Source organism: Dendronephthya gigantea, unplaced genomic scaffold, assembly GCF_004324835.1.
Source record: "Dendronephthya gigantea isolate DGI-Jeju-01 unplaced genomic scaffold, DenGig_1.0 000015F, whole genome shotgun sequence".
Classification (NCBI taxonomy): domain Eukaryota; kingdom Metazoa; phylum Cnidaria; class Anthozoa; order Malacalcyonacea; family Nephtheidae; genus Dendronephthya; species Dendronephthya gigantea.
Window position 1 is genome coordinate 422935 of NW_021163025.1, and position 20301 is coordinate 443235.

Below are 20301 nucleotides of genomic sequence, written 5' to 3' on the forward strand. Positions count from 1 at the left end.
CATGAAAATTTTATCAAAATAGCTTTTTTACTTTTTGAGTTATCTTTTCCCAAAAAGCGACGAAAAACGTTTTTCATATATTCATAAATTATAGAGAACAATACAACAGAACAGTAAAACAATAGAATAAGCCAATGGACCCCTTTTCCTTGCTCGCGTTCTTTATTTATTTTGTTTGAGAAAAATATTCAGGGTCGATTTGGGAGACATTCAAATTTCCATCCCATGAGATTTTAAAAACACTGAATAAATCGTGATTTTTTTGTATAAGACCGTGACAAATATTGAATAATATGTTTTAATTTAGGGTATAGGTCAACAAAGAATATTACATATGGTAATATCAGTACAAGCCTGTGCCGTTTGAAGCTTGTAATTGATGTATATTGCATGCATGGCCATCATTAAGCATATATCCACAGATATCGAAATCACATAATCACATTAGTTATAATTTAAGAGTTTTTTTAAATATTGAACGTATCAATGACTTATCAATTCATAATCGTTTAACGGTTCGTTTTTACTGAACAAAAATGTATCCAAATGCGGCGAAATGTTTATTACCATTTTTTGCAGAGATGTCACCATTATCATCATCATCATCATCATCATCGTCATCAATGGCAACTGGAAAAATATTACCACAGGAAAGGACCATTTTTTGGCTAATTCCATTATAGTAGTACCCACTGCCGAATCCCAGCCAAGACTCGCACGTTTCACACCCCTTCTCGCCATTAGCAAAAATTCCGATGCGTGATCTTAAAGAACCGCCATTTGCCCGTACATTAAACCCCTCTTTATTGCAGTTGGCTTGTAGATTTGAACTTGAGATCAGAGACTTCCAAGCAGCTGCACCAGCGGTCGTTTCTGTAAATTTTCTGTCTGCGATCACGCTGTACAGCGAACTTGCGGTGTAATTAAAAACCATCCAGTGTCTGTGTCCGTTATAAGACATACCAAGGCATATTTTTGTGAACGGAGTATTCCAGTACGAAGCCAACTTGCTTTCTTTCTCTTCTAATCCTTCCAAACCATCTTGAACTGCTAATGTCTCGTTGTTCATCCACAGGGAAGAATGGTGAGCGAATGTTAGCTAAACGAAATTAAAATATTTCCTGCAAATGTTAAAAGTAAATCGACCAACAACTCAACAAGCTCATGTGAAGGAAAGAAGTCAAAGAACAGACATAAAAAATTGGATTTGTGTAATGCACTCTCTTTGATAAAAGCATATAGTATAAGAAGGAGGTGGGAATTTCGTTTTAAACTGATCAGCCAATTTGTTTACATTTTTCAGGCTAAGCCAATACGAATGCCAAAATTTTAAAATACTTTGTGTAAAATTATAAATATAGTAATGTTTTTGCATTCTGAGTGGCATAGTTACATAATAACTGTGCCGAAACATTCGAAAACAAGTTATCTGAAGAAGCTACTAAACTAATCGCTTGTCTGGCATTTACATATATATTGATATCATTATTAAAAAAATGTGAAACCGTACATTTTCTCCGTTTATCTTCAACACTAGTGACCAGCCTCCTCCACCGCACGTCGTGATATTAGTCATGTGACAATAAACGTCGTAAATTTCATCTGAAGTGTTCGACTTTAGCCTGTACTCCCCATTAATGGAATTTCTGAAGGCAAAAATTCACAATTATTTTAATACAAATAAAATTAAACCTGTATCATTGGAATGATGCAAACGAGACCTTGACATACTATATAGCTGAAAACAAAACACTGGCTTACTTGTATTTTTTAAGGACCGAAACCATACACTTACTTGTATTTTGCTAAGATATCTTTGCAGGAGATGAAAGACTCTTTCTTTTCCTTCTTTATCGGAGACGTAATCGTCGACGCGTTCAGCGTTTCTGGTGTAGCTACAGTGTGTTTGGAGTTAGAGCTATAAATGTCTCCCTTTGGGCACAGATTGTTGTTCAGAGAGCTATAAATGCCTCCCTTTAGGAGTCGGGTATTATTTAAACAAAAAAAAGCATGTTGAAGCTGACTGAGCAGAGTTTTAAAAATGCAAAATGTTGAGTAAGTCAAGGCTTACGCGGCGGTTTCATTTTGAATCTTATATTACCTTTTATACCACATGGTTTGTAAAACAAGCGGCAATTTTAAAAACATGCAGTTTACACGTGAGTGGGTTTTTTTCTAAATTTCAAGATGAATACATATGAATACCGAGCAAATCTAAGATGGAATATACGTACTCACCCTGTGACGGTTCTTCACTTCTTTCAGCAGAACTCTTAAACAATGAAATTGAATAAGAAAACTTTGTTATATTGGACCGTAATTAACGATTTCGCCGACAATTTTTAAAATAGACAGTTGCTTTTTCAGTTGGACTGATTAGAAATAAATAAATTCATACGCCAATTACCAAGCTTTTAAGGTCGATTATATTGATTGACTTTTAAATACTCACATAAATAATTCACGAAAAAATTTATAGAGAAATCATATCATTCAATCCATAATCGATGTATTCATAGTGTCGACATATGGGAAATTGTTTTTAGTACATAGTCATAGGTCTATTTGGCAAACGCAGTGATCTTAATGAGGCTTTTTTTAAACTTTTGAAGACTGTTGTTGTTCGTGTTTTCTTAACAGCGTATAAAGAACGTACACCTGGCTTTCCCTCTAATTTTATATGTGCATATAAAACAACTGCGTTTGTGTTCTGATGGCTTGTAAATAGAACATATAAGGAGCCTGAAAACCAGGTTGATTTAGGCAACGGATTCGTCTAAGCTGGGTTTATAGCTTATCAATGCCTGTGCCTAGTTATATCTCCTTGTGTCCCCTTCAATTTCATGCGGCCGCTGCAAATGCATATCCAACATAAAGACTCGTCTACACTTGCGATTTTTTCTGCGATTTTATATGTGATTTTCATTTTTTGATAGATGTGAACGAGTGATTATTTACAAATGGCCTGATGTCAATAGCGCTTATTTGAACATCAGTAACTAACTAACTCGTTCACATGTGTCAAACGAAGAAAATCGCACATAAAATTGCAGGAAAAATCGCAAGTGTAAACGAGCCTTAAAGCCCATTCATTCAACAATATATTCAAGGCTAAAACGCCCTCCTAAATGTAATCTGAAAATCATGGGAAGCAATTGTTTGGACACAGAGCTATCGTTTTATAACTGTGACATGCATCATAATAAAAGACAGTATTTTCTTACTCTCTTGACAATAACAAGGTGGTTGAATTCAGGGTTCGTTTCTTTTTCTGCATCGCTGGATATGGTGTTGAGTTCACAACGACCTTTGCCGATTCCAGACGTTTTGTAATTTGCCGACGCACATGTTTCATGTCGAACACAATACATCCCGCATTCCGACTCGGTCTCTGCTTGTTTTGTCTCGATAACATTATTCGCGAGGTATTTTTGTTTGGACCTCCGAAAGACAGCCTGCTGCGAGCAATCGCCTGGCTGAGGTACTTGCAGGATAAAAAGCGGCACAATTAGGCTTAGGAAGTAGGGCAAAGATGCCATTTCATGGAGCTGATGATAGGCAACTGAACGTATAACCACAATTCGCCCGCTATTTAAGTGTTGAAGCTTCGGCAGAAAATAAATAAAACTACCTTCGTCCGGCGAACTTTAATGAGCCGACAATTTAAATATATAGGAACCGCAGGAAGTTAAACTTTTTGATTCACGCATATATCGACACCGTTCAAACGTCAAAGTGCGCAATTTTTACTTTGCATATTTATTGGCTGTTTACTGCTTTTTTTAATTAACCTCTTGTTGCCCGGCGCTTAAGCCAGTGTCAAAATAGTTAACTTTATCGGCGAAATAATTGCATGCACGGAATATAATTAGGATATATATATGAAGTGGGAGGTGCATTTTCACTTTCCCTCGAGAACGTGTTGGGATTCACATTATGTCCAATATATTAAATTTCAAAGGTATTGTTAAACAATAGTGGTTTATTTGTACATAGTACAATTATAGGATTTCCACTCCCGTCCAGCTGATGACTTGCGCGAAAATAATTTCCTTTTTCCGCAGTTATGAGTATTCATCTTTCCCGTGATGATTAGAAAACTGAATGGCAAAAAGGATATTGAACTTTGTTGAACTATAATAACCCCGAAACGAAATCGTTTCATCTTTTCCAATCTTGCATTGCCTCTATATTTAAGTTCTGCCATTCATGCACTGGCGGATTCAGTCAAATCAATGAATTAATGAATCCAATCAAAACTTTATCTAACCATGGTAAAATCGACGGTATTAAAAGTGAAGACTAGGCTATATACATTTTATAAACGTTTTAAAAGACAAGTTACTATATAAGTACAAATATACGTGGGACAAATACACTGGACACTTTAAATACGTCGCATGTATAAGTTACTGTATGATTTACAAGATTGCCGTGCGTGAATCTACTTTAATTATAAAGTTACTTTATAGAGACAAATAGTTGTCAATCTCCCTTTTAAATTTGTAAAGTGAGCCTGCATACATCATCGAAAGAAAGGATATTTAGTTTCATCCGTGGTATAGCAGTGGCGGATTCAGGGTTAGCTGGAGTAGATTACGTACTACAAAATGATTACTGCAATATTGGGATTAGTTAGGTTAGGATAAGCCTAATCCTAGGATAACCCTAAACCTGAATCTTATTCCATTCCTCACCTTCCTATTCCATTCCTCACCTCTTATTCCATACCTCAGGGATCAAATAATAAACTTACTATCAACATGGAATCAATGGGACCTAGGGTTATTTATGCAGAATAAATAAAAGGCTTAATTTTAAATTTAAAATTCAAAACTTTATTAGTCATGGATTTCTAAAGAATATTTTTAAATAAAAAGTAGTAAGTTATTCTGTTTAACCCTGAATCCGCCACATGCGCATGGAATGAAACCGTCTCAGAAGATTCTTATTGCCATCATGCTATGAACGTCGTATATACACCACTGATCTGGGTAAGGCTAATAATACGAACTGAAAATAAAACTACCAATGGCGCTTTGATCGGCAAACTAGTCAAACCGGTCATATTTTAAATTGGAATAGAGTATTTCGTTCAAAATATTGCAGTTAAAAAGTAGTTTTCGTGCTGGGCATATGTGAAAACCTATATACGTTAATGCAAAGCTCTTCAAAGCATTCTAAAATATTAGTAAACTGCCGGTCTGTAGTAAAATACAATGGAACCGGTCTGGCCGTTTTTACAGTATAAAGAAAAACGCCCTAAGTTTATAAGGCTACGTTTAAACTTGCGATACAAATTCTTTAAGAAATATAACCTTACGTGTAATATCGATCTATATTATTTATTGAACAAGGATATATCCAAACGTTGCGAGATCTTTGTCTCCGTTATCGCCTTGGTACCGAGCTCGATTTCCACAAGTCATTCCACTAACCACATTTCCATAGGCAATCCAAGAATTACACGAATGACAATTATTATATTCATTGGCAACGATTCCAATACGCATTTTGATACCCACGTTGTTCGGTATGTTAAAACCTTCCTTATTGCAGTACTTTTGTAACGACGAGCCCGCGATTAAAGATTTCCATGATGCTCGGCCAGCGGTGGTCGCCCTAAACTGGCCCTCCGCGATCAGGCTGTACAGCGAACTCGCGGTGTAGTGGACGGTCATCCATTTTCTTGTTCCGTTATACGACATACCCAGGCATATCTTTGTGAACGGAGTATTCCAGTACGAAGCCAACTTGCTTTCTTTCTCCGTCAGTCCTTCCAGACCATCTTGCATCGCGTATGTCTCCTTGTTCGTCCACAATTTGGAATTGTAAATGAATGTATCCTATTGTATATAAATATTATAAATGTCTTATAGAAATTTACTAGATTTGAAATTGGTTGTTCTGAATGATTTGCTACAGGCTACGGGTAGGGGATAGCCTGTCCTTTATTAAGGATCCTAAATAGTTGTGAACTGTACCTTTTCTCCATCCATCTTCAAAACTTGTGTCCAGCCTCCTCCGCCACACGATGGAATATTAGTCATGTGGCAATACACGTCATAATATTCATTCGAAGCCGTTGTATTCAGAGTGTAGTTTCCATTTGCAGAATTTCTAAACGGAGTAAGCCACGTCAACCGACTTTTAAAATAATATTATTACAGGAACGTAGTCAAGATTTCGGCTATTGATGAAGACATTGTCAACAATGCGTACTTTACTGCATGCATATATTTTTTGCTATCAAATATCTTTGATGTTTGCATCTCGTAACCCAATGGCGGCAATGTTTACTTGTTGTTGAATAAATTGCTCACGAATTATTGATGAATTCATTAAGGCCATGTGCCCACGAGCGTCGTTTTGGAGCGTTTCTAAAATGTTTCGATCGACGTACACAAAGGAAAATATGCTCAATGTGTTAAATTAGCTTCAACCTCGGTGAACGACGGTGTTTGTCTGTTTGAAACCGTTTTGGCATGAAAATGAAAATGAAATAGCTCGAAAACGTTATACCGTGTGCATATAGTCTAAAATGGCCCCGAAAGAAAATCAGCTCATTAATTTTTTATTTTCATTAGCTCTTGTATAATCGGTAATAATCGTGCTGCATGTTAAATACATAAAATAAATCTCTATCATTTTGCATTAGAAAGTGAAGAATAACAATCCCTAGGCCTTGTTTACCCCAGAATATTCTTTACAAATTCCTTTCGTCATGATTAAAGATTGCTTGGCCATAATTTAGTTTTATTTTAGACATCAACAGTAAATTTATAATTCATCGATATAAACTATGATTTGCATATACTAACTGGTATTTCGTCAAAAGATCTTTGCACGAGTTGAAGTACTCCTTCTTTCGCTGAGATTCTAAAATTCAATCGAAGGATACGAAGAGTGACCAAGTCTTAAACTTTTTGAGACATCCTTTTTTCGCTCAGTATGGCGACTAATTTATCCGAAATCCAAGGTGCAGAATGTTCGGACTAACCTTTCAGCGACCCTTCCTTCGAACCCTCATTCTAAAATGGAGAGAATTAATATATTGTAAGTATCTTGCCGCGGGTATACGATAGTTTGTACAAAATTAAACTGACGAAGGCTGAATTTAAAGGCCTTCATGCAAGAGTGGCTGGAAGGCCTTCATGCAGGAATAAATATGCATGTTTTCCTACAGCTTATGCGAAATGTAATAATTATAAGATATATGACAATGTTCGTGACTATATACGGGAAAGTAATAGACCTGTTTCAACATAGTTTACAAATGTGACGTCGTCGCAAATGCATTCCGAGCAGTTGATTACCTTAGGCAAGTGTTGCTCTCGCTCAAGTATAATGCCTGTATTAATTTAAAATAAAATTCTGGAAAACTATAATATGTTTTGATTAAGAATAATTTTTGCACCTTTCCAACATTAACCAGATGGTTGAATTCAGGATTTGTTTTCTCGTCACCTTGAGAAGCCTCTTCAAGAGACTTATTGTTGAGCTCACAGCGACCTTTATCAATACCAGAAGTTTTGTAATTCACAGACGCACACGATTCTTCTCCAAAGCAAAGCAGGCCGCATTCAAATTCACTTTCTGCATGTTTCGTATCGATCACATGATTCGCCAGGTATTTTTGGACGTCTATGCGGAACACTGTCGAATCTGTTAAGCACTCGCTTAGTTGAAGTAGCTCCGACGAAAAAAATAGCGCGCAAATCATAAGTAACTTTAACATGGCATTTACGCAAATCACTCGAAAGTCTCGAGCGCTACAACAGATTAAAACTGTAAATATTGAAGGTAGCGCATTGTTTTAACCGTAATAAAACGTTGAATTCACAAGACGAGCCACATAGAGCATAAAGTTACTTCAAAATAGTCCAAAGAACGCAAAAATGAGCCATTTAGGTTTTCGGATTTATCAGTTTGGGTAGAAACAATTTAAGTCGCCATCGCTCGGCCGGCTGACATAAAAACAGCGGTGTTTACATAAAACCCACCGCAGGAAGATTGAAATCTTTCCGTTTAATTTAATTTAATTTGCCTAGTGTTGTTTATTATTATAAAAAGGGAATACATTAAAGATGTAAAAGATATTGCTTCAGGTTACGTCAAGAAAACTGGATGCTTTAGCGCGTATATGAGTTGAAATTACCGTTTGCAAAAGTACAAATTAAGTGCATTAATTCGTATTGAAACATCAGTGGCCTCAGGCTATTTAGCACAACAAGGACTGAAAACGTTTTGGACCATTAATTACGCTGGTTTTTTTCTAAAATATTATATTTATTTAATAAATATGATGGATTATGCTAACTGGGTGCAAATTGTTATTATTATATACACAAGCGCCAGATATGAGGTATGCTGCAATTTCATTGGTTGGCTACTAGACAGATATTAGCTCATATCTGTCTAGTAGAGAAAGTAAACAAAATGGCTGAAAGATTTGGGGAGCTGAGTGAAGTAGAAATCCAGGCTTTAGTCGATAATAGCACATCAAATGCACCGAAAGGGCGACAAAGTTTGTGTATATAACAGATCTCAGCTCATATACGACTCGAGTTCGCAGAATAACTGTTAAATATTACCAACTTATCCGTGCAGTTTTAAATATTAAGTATCTTCGGCTCAGAGTATTTGAATGATCCATATTTCATGATGTTTTAATGTCACCGCAAACTCGAAATTAAAATGACGAAATCAAAAACAATAATTCTTTATTGCGATGCAAATTGCAAATTGTGCAAGGGCATGTGTCCTGTGCTAGAATAGTATGTGATTCGAGAAGTACTAATAAAATTATACTCTACGAAATACTCGTAACAGAGTTGATATTTAATATCACCAAACGCTAGTGCAATTTTTCATTAATACTTCCAGAAAAATAGTGCTTTCAATATAAATTTCAAGTAGCGATTTACGACAAACTTTGTGACAAATATTGATTAATCTTTTTCAATTACACTGAATTTTAATAATTCATAATATCGTGTCTCATGACATCATCAATTTTTACTTGGAGCCATGGTGGTGTATTTGGGAGAAAATGCATGCATGTGATTTTTTACCATAGCAACTCTTAGTCGAAGCCAACAAGTAAGAAATTCTGATGTTCTTAAGAATGATGTTGATTCAGAATAAAGAATTGACGTAAGACACTAAAAATCAAGCTGTTATTGGAATGGAAATACCGCCATGGGAAAGTTAAGAAGGGATTGTGATCCCCCACTCAGTGAGTTTGAGTGTGAGTGACCTTTGTATATGCTGAATTTTAACCACTTAGCTGAGAAACAATTGATTTTCAATGATTTGGATGTATCTGCTATAGGTCATAATGTGGAACATGGTTCATGTTGTCCAAGGAAAACTAATTCTTTAGCCGTTGGAACTTCACTGCCCCCTCCCATACCGGTGCATTCGATTTTTATATATTACTGTGATAAGCATAGCCTGCTCAATCTAAATAGTTATATGATCTAGTAACGTCTTATACCTCCTAAATGGAATAGCCTAAGCGTAGAAAGTTGGTTCAGTTACCAGTGGTAGTGGGGTGTTTTTTAAGGAAAGACTATGGGAGACCGGCGGGAAAACTCTTTAAATTCTAAGCCACTAGATCTTTGGTGAACAGCGTATTTCGAGAATAAATAACATCTATAGTATAGCTAATACTTTCGCGTTTCGTCCACGCTATAATTGCCTTGTACACGTGCGTTGCAAATAGGTTTATATTTACTATAAGTCTCATTACCATGTATACATATTTTCCATGGTATATGATAACGGCAAGCTATATTCATTTTGCCAATTCATCCGTGAAAATTGCTGACACTTTGAGCTTTGTGCAGTTGCCCCAAAATTTGTTTGCAATTTGGTTAAAACTGTTGATTTCACTCAGAAAAACTTTGATTACCTGAGCAAATTTACCGCCTCCTATTCACCTATTCCGTCATGTTGCAGCATCGGAATTTGTCGATATTATTCAACCATTTTCCCTGTCCACGATAAACGCCAGTGATATAATGCCCAGGCTGGGAACAGTTTGACCATCCTTCTTGATTGAACGATGTTCCAACATCTTCATCATAACACGATCCATGCTCGAGAGAATGATTACTGGGTTTGCAACAATATGCTGTCATGATTTGTGCTATATTTTTGTAAGATAAGCGATAAAGTCCGTTGAGAAAGTAGCCATCCGAACAACGACTCCATGTTTCATTTCTACAAAGTAAAATGAGATCGATTTGCAGGTTTTGTATTAATTGGAAAGGAAGACATTAGTCAACACAAAGACACATGTACACACACCAAAAAGACCTCCACTGAATTTAAATGCAGATATACCAAAAAAAATTCTCAAAAAAGTGACTTTAATCCGTACCTTCGCAAAGTTTTTTGCCAGAAAGTCTCTTTACACACGCTACTCTGAGCCTTGAACCCTGGGGACGAATTACAGCATCTCGCTTCGTCAAGATAATTAATGTGATCATCTTTACCTCTGGCAGAACTTCGATAAAATCCTGTGATAAAGAGATTTTCCTCGTCGCATTTTGACCAGCCCTCGCTTTCAAAACTAATCGCCCAGTTTGCGATGGAGCAGTTTGGAGGTATCGCTAAATTTCGAGATTGAAAGTATGTGAAGTAAATTGAATTTCCATTTTCCACATTACCATGCATGCACTTCTATAATCACAAACGAATAATTCGCAAATATAAGCCCCGTTTACACTACACTCGAGTTATTGGTACGGCACGGCTAAAATGGGTACCCGTGCCCATTTCATCTGTGCTCGGCCTTTGTTTTGGTTGCCTGAGTACTAATAAAATTGGGTACGGGTGCCAATTTTAGCCGTGCCGTGCCGATGAATTGAGTGTAGTGTAAACGGGGCTATAAAAGGCAGAATTCTTAAGGCTTACTTGTTTGGTTTTGTGTTTTCATTGGATCTGAATATTTCTATAATCATTGGACAGGAAAACAAATTAAAATTTAAATTGCTTCCGATAAAACCATCTCTAAAAGTATACATGGTCAGTGGCGTAGCCAGCCCGACGATTTTGTCCCGCTATGTAAATTTCGAGTTATTATAATTATTCATGTCTTTAGAAATCTATTGTTTTCACAGTCAGTGAAAACCAAAATATTAGCATAGCTGGACAAATCGACAGGCTGGCTACGCTACTGTACATGGTTGGCCTGAGCTCATGGTTGGCCCGGTCATTTACCGTGCGTCTGAACGATATCAAGGGTCTGTGAGTTTTTTAAAACAAAAAATCTTTCTCATTAAACCACTTCTAAAACTATGCATTTTTGGATTAGTGTCTGAGCATTCTTACTGAAGCCCGGAGCTAGCGCTAAAGGCTGGCCCTTTCCAGTGGCATAGGCACACATAATTGGGGAGAGGGGCATACTCATATATTTATGTAAAGATAATCGATTTCAAAAAGAATCAGTCACGCATAACATAAATATATATAAACATGCCCCCCCCAAATTATCATGCTAGCGACATACGCCACGCCACGCCCCGCCACGCCACGCCATGCCACGCCACGCCATTGACATGCGTCAAGCTTGTCAAGCGACCGATACAATTTCCTTGCGTCCTGACTTTAAAAATACCTGTCACGATGACAGGAAAGGAGTATATTAGTTATTACAAAACGCCTAGCAACGCAAATATATATTCTTAAATGTTTTTCTACCTTCTCAACCATAACAAGATGATTGAATTCAGAGTTCGTTTCTTCATCAACTTCTTGAAGTGTCTTGGCGTTGAGCTCACATCGACCTTTATCGATTCCTGAGGTTTTGTAATTGGCTGACGCACACGATTCTCTTCTCAGGCAATACATGCCGCATTCAAACTCGCTTCCTGCCTGTTTTGTCTCAATGACATTATTCGCCAAGTATTTCTTGACGTGTTTTCGAAACAATGCTTCTTTCCTGCATTGGACAGGCTGTGGTATTTGCAAAACGAAATATAACGTACAAAGTATCAACAACGCAGTCATTGTGACCAGTACGTGCGGACAAGTAAAAGTATTGTATCTTGTCTATGTATTACCGATGTAAATGTTCCTGCGGGAGGCTATAAAACGCACCATGACGTCAAACGCGGACAGTATGATGTTACACGAAGTTTGATTGGCTGGATAGTTTTGTGGAGCCAATGAAATTTCGTGGAACATCAGACTTTCCGCGTTTGATGTCATTATAAGAAAGGTCTATACGGTCGACCACATTGCGACGTGACCTAATTTAGTATTCCTTCATTGCCCTGAATATTCTTGAAAATAAAATTGAAGACTTAAATAAATTTTTTAAAAATCGTAGAAAGGGAAAAAATGCCAGCAAACATGGCTTTCGGGTATGCCTGTGTTTACCGCGACGAAGACGCCATAAACTATAAAATTTTTTTCTCGAACGATTTAAAATTAGTATTGAACTATATTATGTTTCAGCTAACTAGCTCCTTGTGGCATATTTAGCAATTCCAATTTATGCTGGCCTCTTTGACAGTTTGACTAATGGATTATAAATGACCGTATTGTATTAGTAATTTGTTTTCGTTAACTTATACGGTTTCAAAACGCGAAGCGCTTTGCTAAACATTGGCTTGGCTTTCAGTGCTTACTATACTTGTCCTTTAAGGAAGATGTGGAATGAAATGGAATTTAACGAAACCCTGTCCTCAATAATTCGTAGCTAATGTATATTCATAAATTATAAGTTTTGTAAGGCAGGAAAGATCTGGCGGGAAAACTCTTTAAATTCTATAAGCCTCTTTGGTGAAGAGCGTGTTTCGAGAATAAGTAACCTAAATATTTTGAAATATTCCAGTGTGTGTTGCCGTTTGACGAAATTGGAATTAATGCTGTATTTTTATGCATACAAACTATAGAAACAACTCAGTAGAAGACAGTATACTGCTAGTTTTGAAAGCATTACCTCCGTCACCATTCGGATGAAAGACGATTAAACATTAAATCAGCTAGAACAATAAATGGGGGGGGGGTGTCTGTTTATTTATATATTCAAATCTGCACAACGGATTTCTATTGTAAACTTTTGAACTTACTTAAAGATATCCGTCGGGTAGAACTGTGTATATAAACCCCCCCCACAAATTATCGTTTTAGCCACGCGCTGACTAAATGTAAGATTGTTTTGATAACTTTACTCGTTGAGAATATTCTGTAACAAAACCGGATTATATAATTATTTTTTGACACCTATAGTGTAGCTAATACTTTTGCGTTTCGTCCACGCAATAATTGCCTTGTGCACGTGCGTTGCAAATAGGTTTATATTTACTAAATCTCATTACCATGTATACATATTTTCTATAGTATATAATAACATACTGCAAGCTATATTCAGCTATATTCAAGCTATATTCTTTTAGCTTTGTGCAGTTCCCCCAAAATTTGTTTGCAATTTGGTTCAAATTAACTGTTGATTTCACTCAGAAAAACTTTGATTATCTGAGCAAATTTACCGCCTCTCATTCACCTATTCAGTCATGTTGCAGCATCGAAATTTTTCGATATTTTTTAACCAATACCCATGTCCACGATAAACGCCAGTGATATAATGCCCAGGCTTGGAACAGTTTGACCATCCTTCTTTATTGAACGATGTTCCAACATCTTCATCATAACAAGATCCATACTCGAGAGGATGATTGCTGGGTCTGCAGCAGTATGCTGCCGTGATTTAATTTGTCCTATTCTTTTAAAACCTTCGCGATAAAGTCCGTTGAGAAAGTAGCCGTCTGAACAACGACTCCATGTTTCATCTCTACAAAATAAAAGTGAGATCGATATGCAGGTTTGTATTAATTGGAAAGTAATGGCATTAGTCAACAAAGACACATGCACACACAAAAAAGCCCTCCACTGAATTTAAATTCGGATACCAAACAAAAATTCTTTAAAAGGCGACTTTCATGCGTACCTTCGCAAAGTTTTTTTCCAGATAGTCTCATTACACACGCTACTCTGAGCCTTGAACGCTGGGGACGAATTACAGCATCTCGCTTCGTCAAGGTAATTAATATAATCATCTTCACTTAAGGCAGAACTTCGATAAAATCCTGCGATAAAGAGATTTTTCTCGTTGCATTTTGACCAGCCCTTGCTTTCAAAACTAATCGTCCAGTTTGCGATGGAACAGTTTGGAGCTATCGCTAAATTTCGAGGATGAAAGTATGTGAATTGAATTGAATTTCTACATTACCATGCATGCACTTCTAATCACAAAGTCACAAACGCATAATTCGCAAGCATAAAAGGCAGAATTCTTGAGGCTTACTTGTTTGGTTTTGTGTTTTCATTGTTGAATTGCTTGACGAGGCTCGATCTGAATATTTCTAAAAATCATTAGTAGGAAAACAAATTAAATTTTCAATTGCTTCTCATGAAACCATCTCTAAAACTGTACATGTATTACTGCGTGGCGACCATTCTTATAACTGAGCTCATGGTTGGCCCTGTCATTTGCCGTGCGTCTGAACGATATCAAGCATCTGTGAGCTTTAGAAAACAAAAAATACTTCTCATTAAACCACTTCTAAACAATACATTTTTGGATTAGTGAGCATTATTACTGAAGCCTGGAGCTAAAGGCTAGCCCTTTCCAGTGGTGTAAGCACACATGATTGGGACGAGGGGGCATATTCATATATTCATGCATGTTAACAGACGTGTGAAGACAATCGATTTCAAAAAGAATTAGTAACGCACAACAATAAATATATAAATATGTCCCCCAAAATCATCATGCTAACTACGCTACTGGCCATTTCAGTTTCCTTGCGTCTAAACTTTGAAAATAATTGTGGAATTTTATATCAGAAAGTGTGCGACCGAATATGTATTCACGATGATAGGAAAGGAGTATAATAGTTGTTACAAAGCGCCTAGCTACCAACGCAAATATATATTCTTAAATGTTTTTGTACCTTTTCAAAAATAACAAGGTGATTGAATTCAGGGTTCGTTACTTCATCAACATCGGATATTTCTTGAAGTTTCTTAGCGTTGAGCTCACATCGACCTTTCCCGATTCCCGAGGTTTTGTAATTGGCTGACCCACACGATTCTCTTCTCAGGCAATACATGCCGCATTCAAACTCGCTTCCTGCCTGTTTTGTCTCTATGACATTATTCGCCAAATATTTCTTGGCGTGTTTTCGAAACAATGCTTCTTTCGTGCATTGGACAGGCTGTGGTATTTGCAAAACGAAATATAACGCAACAAGTGTCAGCAGCGATCTCATTGTGACCAGTACATGCGGACAAATGAAGGTACAGTCTATGTTTTCATGTGTATTACCGCTATAAATGTCCCTGCGGTAGGCTATACAATGCACCTGCTAATATACCTTTTTCATAATGACGTCAAACGCGGAAAGTATGATGTTGTACACGAAGTTTGATTGGCTGGATAGTTTTGTGGAGCCAATGAGATTTCGTGGAACATGGTCGACCACATTGTGACGTGACCTAATTTAGTATTCTTTCATTGCCCGAAATATTCTTGAAAATGCAATGAAAGATTGAAATCAATTTTTAAAAAATCGTAGAAAAGGAAAAAAAAAATTGCAGCAAACATGGCTCTCGTGAATGCTTGTGTTTTCCGCGACAAAAACGTCATAAACTATAAGCGTTCTTTGTCGAACGATTTAAAATTAGTTTTGAACTATAATAATTATTATGTTTCAGCTAACAAAGAAAGTCTCCTTGTGGCATATTTAGCATTTCCAATTTTTGCCGGCCTCTTTGGCTAATGGATTATAAAGGACTGTATTAGTAATTTGTTTTCGTTAACTTATACGGTTTCAAAGCACAAAGCGCTTTGCTAAACATTGGCTTGGCTTTCAGTGTTTTCTACTTATTTTTGAAGGAAAATGTGGAATGAAATGGAATTTAACGAAACCCTGTCCTCAATAATTGGTAGCTAATGTATATTCATAAACTACCCGACACCGTTGAAAATTACGTTTATGAAATTAACTTGAAAAACTCACTGGTTCACGTTTGTGCATTTCTGTTTTGCTCTCATAGAAAATGCTATCGAAGTTAAGTTAGTTAAAATTTCCTTATAAGTACAAGTACTCTGTGATCTTTTGAAAACTCATCAAAAACATCTGGCAGCTGTGAAATGGCTATTTTGAGACTTAAGCATAAACACATGCAAGGTTATGAATTCAGACACTTTGTTTTTACCGCCTGCAAGTTTCAAATTTTCACTGAAAGTTGAGTGAATTTGTGACAAATATCAAAGTTGAATTATTAACTGCTTTATTTTACTGTGCGTAATTGTATTCCCTCCACTCATTATCATAAGAAATATAGTAATTGCAAATATTGCGTGCGTTCAAAGTCTCATTTCCATGCATTTCTAATGTACACATATCACTATCCTAAAACTACGTGCTATAGCCATTCGGCTTTATTTTATCTATGAATGTGAAAAGTTGTCTCACATGTGCAGTTGTCACACAATTTGTTTGTCTTGCAAAAAATCTTTGATTATACCTGAGCAAATTTGTCGCTTGTCATTGACCTATTCATGCAGTCATGCTGCAGCATCGAAATTTGTCGATATTATTCAAAAAGAAACCAACCCCACGATAAACGCCAGCAATGTAATACCCAGGTTGAGAACAGTTTGACCATCCTTCTTGATTGAACGATGTTCCAACATCTTCATCATAACACGATCCATACTTGAGAGGATGATTCCTGGGTCTGCAGCAATTTGCCCAGTTGATGTTTGGTAATTTTTTGAAATTCGTGCGATGAAATCCGTTGAGAAAGTAGCCATTCGAACAAAGACTCCAAGTTTCATTTCTACATGAAAAAAGTTAGATAGGCATGCTGGTATTTTATTCATCGTAGAGGAAAGCATCATTAAATTGAAAGACACATCAAAACACAAAAAAGACTCGGAATTTAAATACAGATTTCAAACAGGTAAAAATTACCCGAAAAGCGATTTTAATACGTACACAGCTCTAAAAGTGTCGTGCCAATACAACTCTTCACACACGCTACTCTGAGCGCTGAACGCTTTTGACGAATTACAGCATCTCGCTTCGTCAAGGTAATTAATAAAATCATCACCCCTGGCAGTACTTCGATAAAATCCTGTGATAAAGAGATTTTCCTCGTCGCATTTTGACCAGCCCTGACTTTCAAAACTAATCGTCCAGTTTGCGATAGAACAGTTTGGAGATATCACTAAATTTCGAAGTTGAAAGTATGTGAATTGAATTGAATTTCATTTGCACTTCTAATCACAAACGTATAATTCGCAAATAGCAATTTAAACGCAGAACTCTTAAGGCTTACTTGTTTGGTTTTGTGTTTTCCTTGTTGAATTGCATGACGAGGCTGGATCTGAATATTTCTATAATCATTGGGCAGGAAAACAAATTAAAATTTAAATTGCTTCCGATGAAACCATCTCTAAAACTATTCATGCTTGCTGGCATGCATTACTGAATGGCCATTCTTGTACCGAGGCCTTCGCTCATGGTTGGCCCTGGCATTTGCAAGGGCCCGTGAGTTTTGTACCCTAGTGAGTAGGCTACGGTCAAATATAAATTGATAGCATGTAAACGAAAACCCGCATGCGGATATATGTACAGTTTATGTATGTGTCTAGTACTAACAGATTTTTTTTGCCTGTGGCATCTTTAGTAATTTCAATCCACACCGCTATACCTCTTTATTTAATTTAACTGCTGATATAATTTAGTTCAGCATAGTTTTATTTTGTTGAAAAGATTGGCTATTAACTCAACGCATTTTAAAACAAACATACTATAATTGTTTTAATATAATTTCAGTTAATGATTCGTGACAAAACAATGCAAGATGGTTCATTTCAATTTCAAAACTAGCTCGTTTTTTGGAACACCTTGTATAAAGGAGCACAAAAATTTATATTGCTTCTGATGAAAACATCTCTAAAACTATTGTATTACTACATGACCATTCTTATACCGAGGCCTAAGCTCATAGTTACGTTGTATTTTGTCCTGCGTCTGAACTATATCAAGAGCCTGTGAGTTTAATATCGTAGTGCGTAGTTTACGGTCAAATTTAAATTGATAGGAGGAAAGCGAAAACTTGCTTGCGAAAAAATTATGTACAGTTTATGTATTTGTCTAGCGCTAACAGAATTACTTTTTGGCTGTGGCATATTTAGTAATTTTAATTCACACCGCGACCTCGTTAGCCATAATTTGACTATACTGATATAATTTAGTTCTTGTCAACATAGTTTAAAAACACTTTTCTTTGCTGAAAAGATTGGTTATTAACTCAACGCATTTTAAAACAAACAGACTATAATCGTTTTGATATAATTTCAGTTAATGATTCGTGACCAAAACAAAGCAAGATGTCTCATTTCAATTTTAAGACTAGTAAGTTTTTTATTTTTGGGACACCTTGTATATCGTAATCGTATAGTTAGATTCGAAACGGCAACCAAAAGCTTATTCGTTCTCCACGAACAAGGAGACCGAAATCAAACCAGACCCAACAGGTCATCTAGAGGCGAAACTTGAAGCCATCGCTTTGTGACTGCAATAATATAAATATTAAACGTACGTAGAAAAAAAAAGGGAAAATTAACATAGTTTTTCATTTCACATAAGAAAACTTCAGGGTAACGAGCTAGTGTGACAATTCTAACAATTTGATTAAATTACTACAACTTTCTGGGTTAATTATAAATCATAAATCTGTACTCTCATCCTTATGACTCTTAAATTTCGTCTTATTGCAGTTTAACATTCCTGAGAAGCGATCACGATACTCGTTGACATGTAGTTAAATTGACAAACAAACCACCTAGCAACGCAAATATATATTGTAAAATGTTTTTCTACCTTTTCAACCATAACAAGATGATTGAATTCAGGGTTCGTTTCTTCATAAACTTCTTGAAGTGTCTTGGCGTTGAGCTCACATCGACCTTTACCGATTCCTGAGCTTTTGTAATTGGCTGACGCACACGATTCTCTTCTCAGGCAATACATGCCGCATTCAAACTCGCTTCCTGCCTGTTTCGTCTCTATTACATTATTGGCCAAGTATTTCTTGGCGTGTTTTCGAAACAATGCTTCTTTCCTGCATTGGACAGGCTGTGGTATTTGCAAAACGAAATATAACGTACAAAGTATCAGCAGCGCAGTCATTGTGACCAGTACATGCGGACAAATGAAGGTACAGTCTATGTTTTCATGTGTATTACCGCTGTGAATGTGCCTGCGACCGGCCATATTGTCGCGTTAATATAATAATTAAATGTTTCGCTATATTATTGGCTGTTAGTTTTAGTGCTCTTACAACACCCCAAAATATTCTTGGGAAAAAATGGACGATTGAAAGAAATTTACAACATCAGATCATGGATTCTTAAGAATAGAATATGTCTGGAAAGCATCACTTTATCACAGAGGTGGACTCAGCGTAGGTCAGAATAAATTACACGGCCTAATTTTCAATTCAAAATGCCCTAGTAACAATGCTATTGGCTAATACTTATTTCTAAGGAATATTTTTTACATAACAATCTACCAATATGATTGCAAGTTAAAGCTGAGGTCATTATTCTGACTTACCGGCCCTGTATCCGCCACTGCTTCATCAAACTTTTAACTAAACATGTTCGTTCTTCTCGAAAAACAAAAAATCTTCTTGCATATTTAGTAATTTCAATTTATACAAGTCTCTTTAGCTAATGGCCTAGATATATATAAGTAATATATTTTTGCTAACGTAGTTTAAACACTGTAAAATGTGGCTTAAAATCTGCTTGAATTACAAATCTCGAATGACTGAGAAATTTAAATGTATTTTGTTAATTGTGTTTTCTCTAGTTCGTTGACAACCCTATCAAACATGATCACATAAGGACGAATATGTACATACTATACTACCGACCTATAACACTCGATGTTTAACACTGGCGTAATAGACCTGCAAATAACTTATCATCTGCGGTTGAGCGTCTCCATAAAACACACAGCTAGGAAACCTCCGGAGGTTTCGACCTCTTAAAAACTACGGCAGATCAATTGGTGAGAAATTGTATTCGAAGCGTGCAGCTACAAAATGCATTGCTCCCTTGTAAAAGAAAGCCCTATGCATATATGTGCGTGCAAATAGGATTAATCATTTTAAGTCCCATCCACCTGTATTCATCTTTGAATATTTTTAGCGTTACAGTCTAATTTTCCTGTGGAAGACTCTTCATTGGTGTTAAATAGCAAT

The 20301-nt window shown here is 36.4% G+C and overlaps 2 protein-coding genes across 3 annotated transcripts; both read right to left on the reverse strand.

Moving 5' to 3' along the window:
• Positions 1-314: 314 nt before the first annotated feature.
• Positions 315-3628, reverse strand: LOC114520094 (uncharacterized skeletal organic matrix protein 5-like). Of its 2 annotated transcripts, none has more exons than XM_028540303.1 (5): positions 3225-3628; positions 2239-2272; positions 1796-1886; positions 1511-1646; positions 315-1099 (listed from the first exon to the last, which is right to left on the reverse strand). In XM_028540303.1, the coding sequence occupies exons 1-5, from the start codon at positions 3537-3539 to the stop codon at positions 524-526; spliced, it is 1152 nt and encodes a 383-aa protein (XP_028396104.1). In that variant the 5' UTR covers positions 3540-3628; the 3' UTR covers positions 315-523. The 2 variants fall into 2 exon arrangements, with proteins under 2 accessions (XP_028396104.1, XP_028396103.1); XM_028540302.1 differs by having other exon boundaries at positions 1796-1895.
• A 1191-nt stretch (positions 3629-4819) lies between these two features.
• On the reverse strand, positions 4820-6875 carry LOC114520245 (uncharacterized skeletal organic matrix protein 5-like). The gene is made up of 3 exons (XM_028540477.1): positions 6822-6875; positions 5985-6120; positions 4820-5846 (listed from the first exon to the last, which is right to left on the reverse strand). The coding sequence occupies exons 2-3, from the start codon at positions 6048-6050 to the stop codon at positions 5346-5348; spliced, it is 567 nt and encodes a 188-aa protein (XP_028396278.1). The 5' UTR covers positions 6051-6120; positions 6822-6875; the 3' UTR covers positions 4820-5345.
• Positions 6876-20301: the final 13426 nt, after the last annotated feature.

Bases quoted from the DNA above. Each gene is read 5' to 3' on its own strand.
- LOC114520094 (XM_028540302.1), bottom strand. From the start codon at position 3,539: ATGGCATCTTTGCCCTACTTCCTAAGCCTAATTGTGCCGCTTTTTATC. The intron at 1,896-2,238 runs GTGAGTACGTAT...AACACACTGTAG, and splicing joins AAGTGAAGAACCGTCACAGG to CTACACCAGAAACGCTGAAC. The intron at 1,100-1,510 runs GTACGGTTTCAC...AATTTCGTTTAG, and splicing joins TGAAGATAAACGGAGAAAAT to CTAACATTCGCTCACCATTC.
- LOC114520245 (XM_028540477.1), bottom strand. From the start codon at position 6,050: ATGACTAATATTCCATCGTGTGGCGGAGGAGGCTGGACACAAGTTTTG. The intron at 5,847-5,984 runs GTACAGTTCACA...TATATACAATAG, and splicing joins TGAAGATGGATGGAGAAAAG to GATACATTCATTTACAATTC.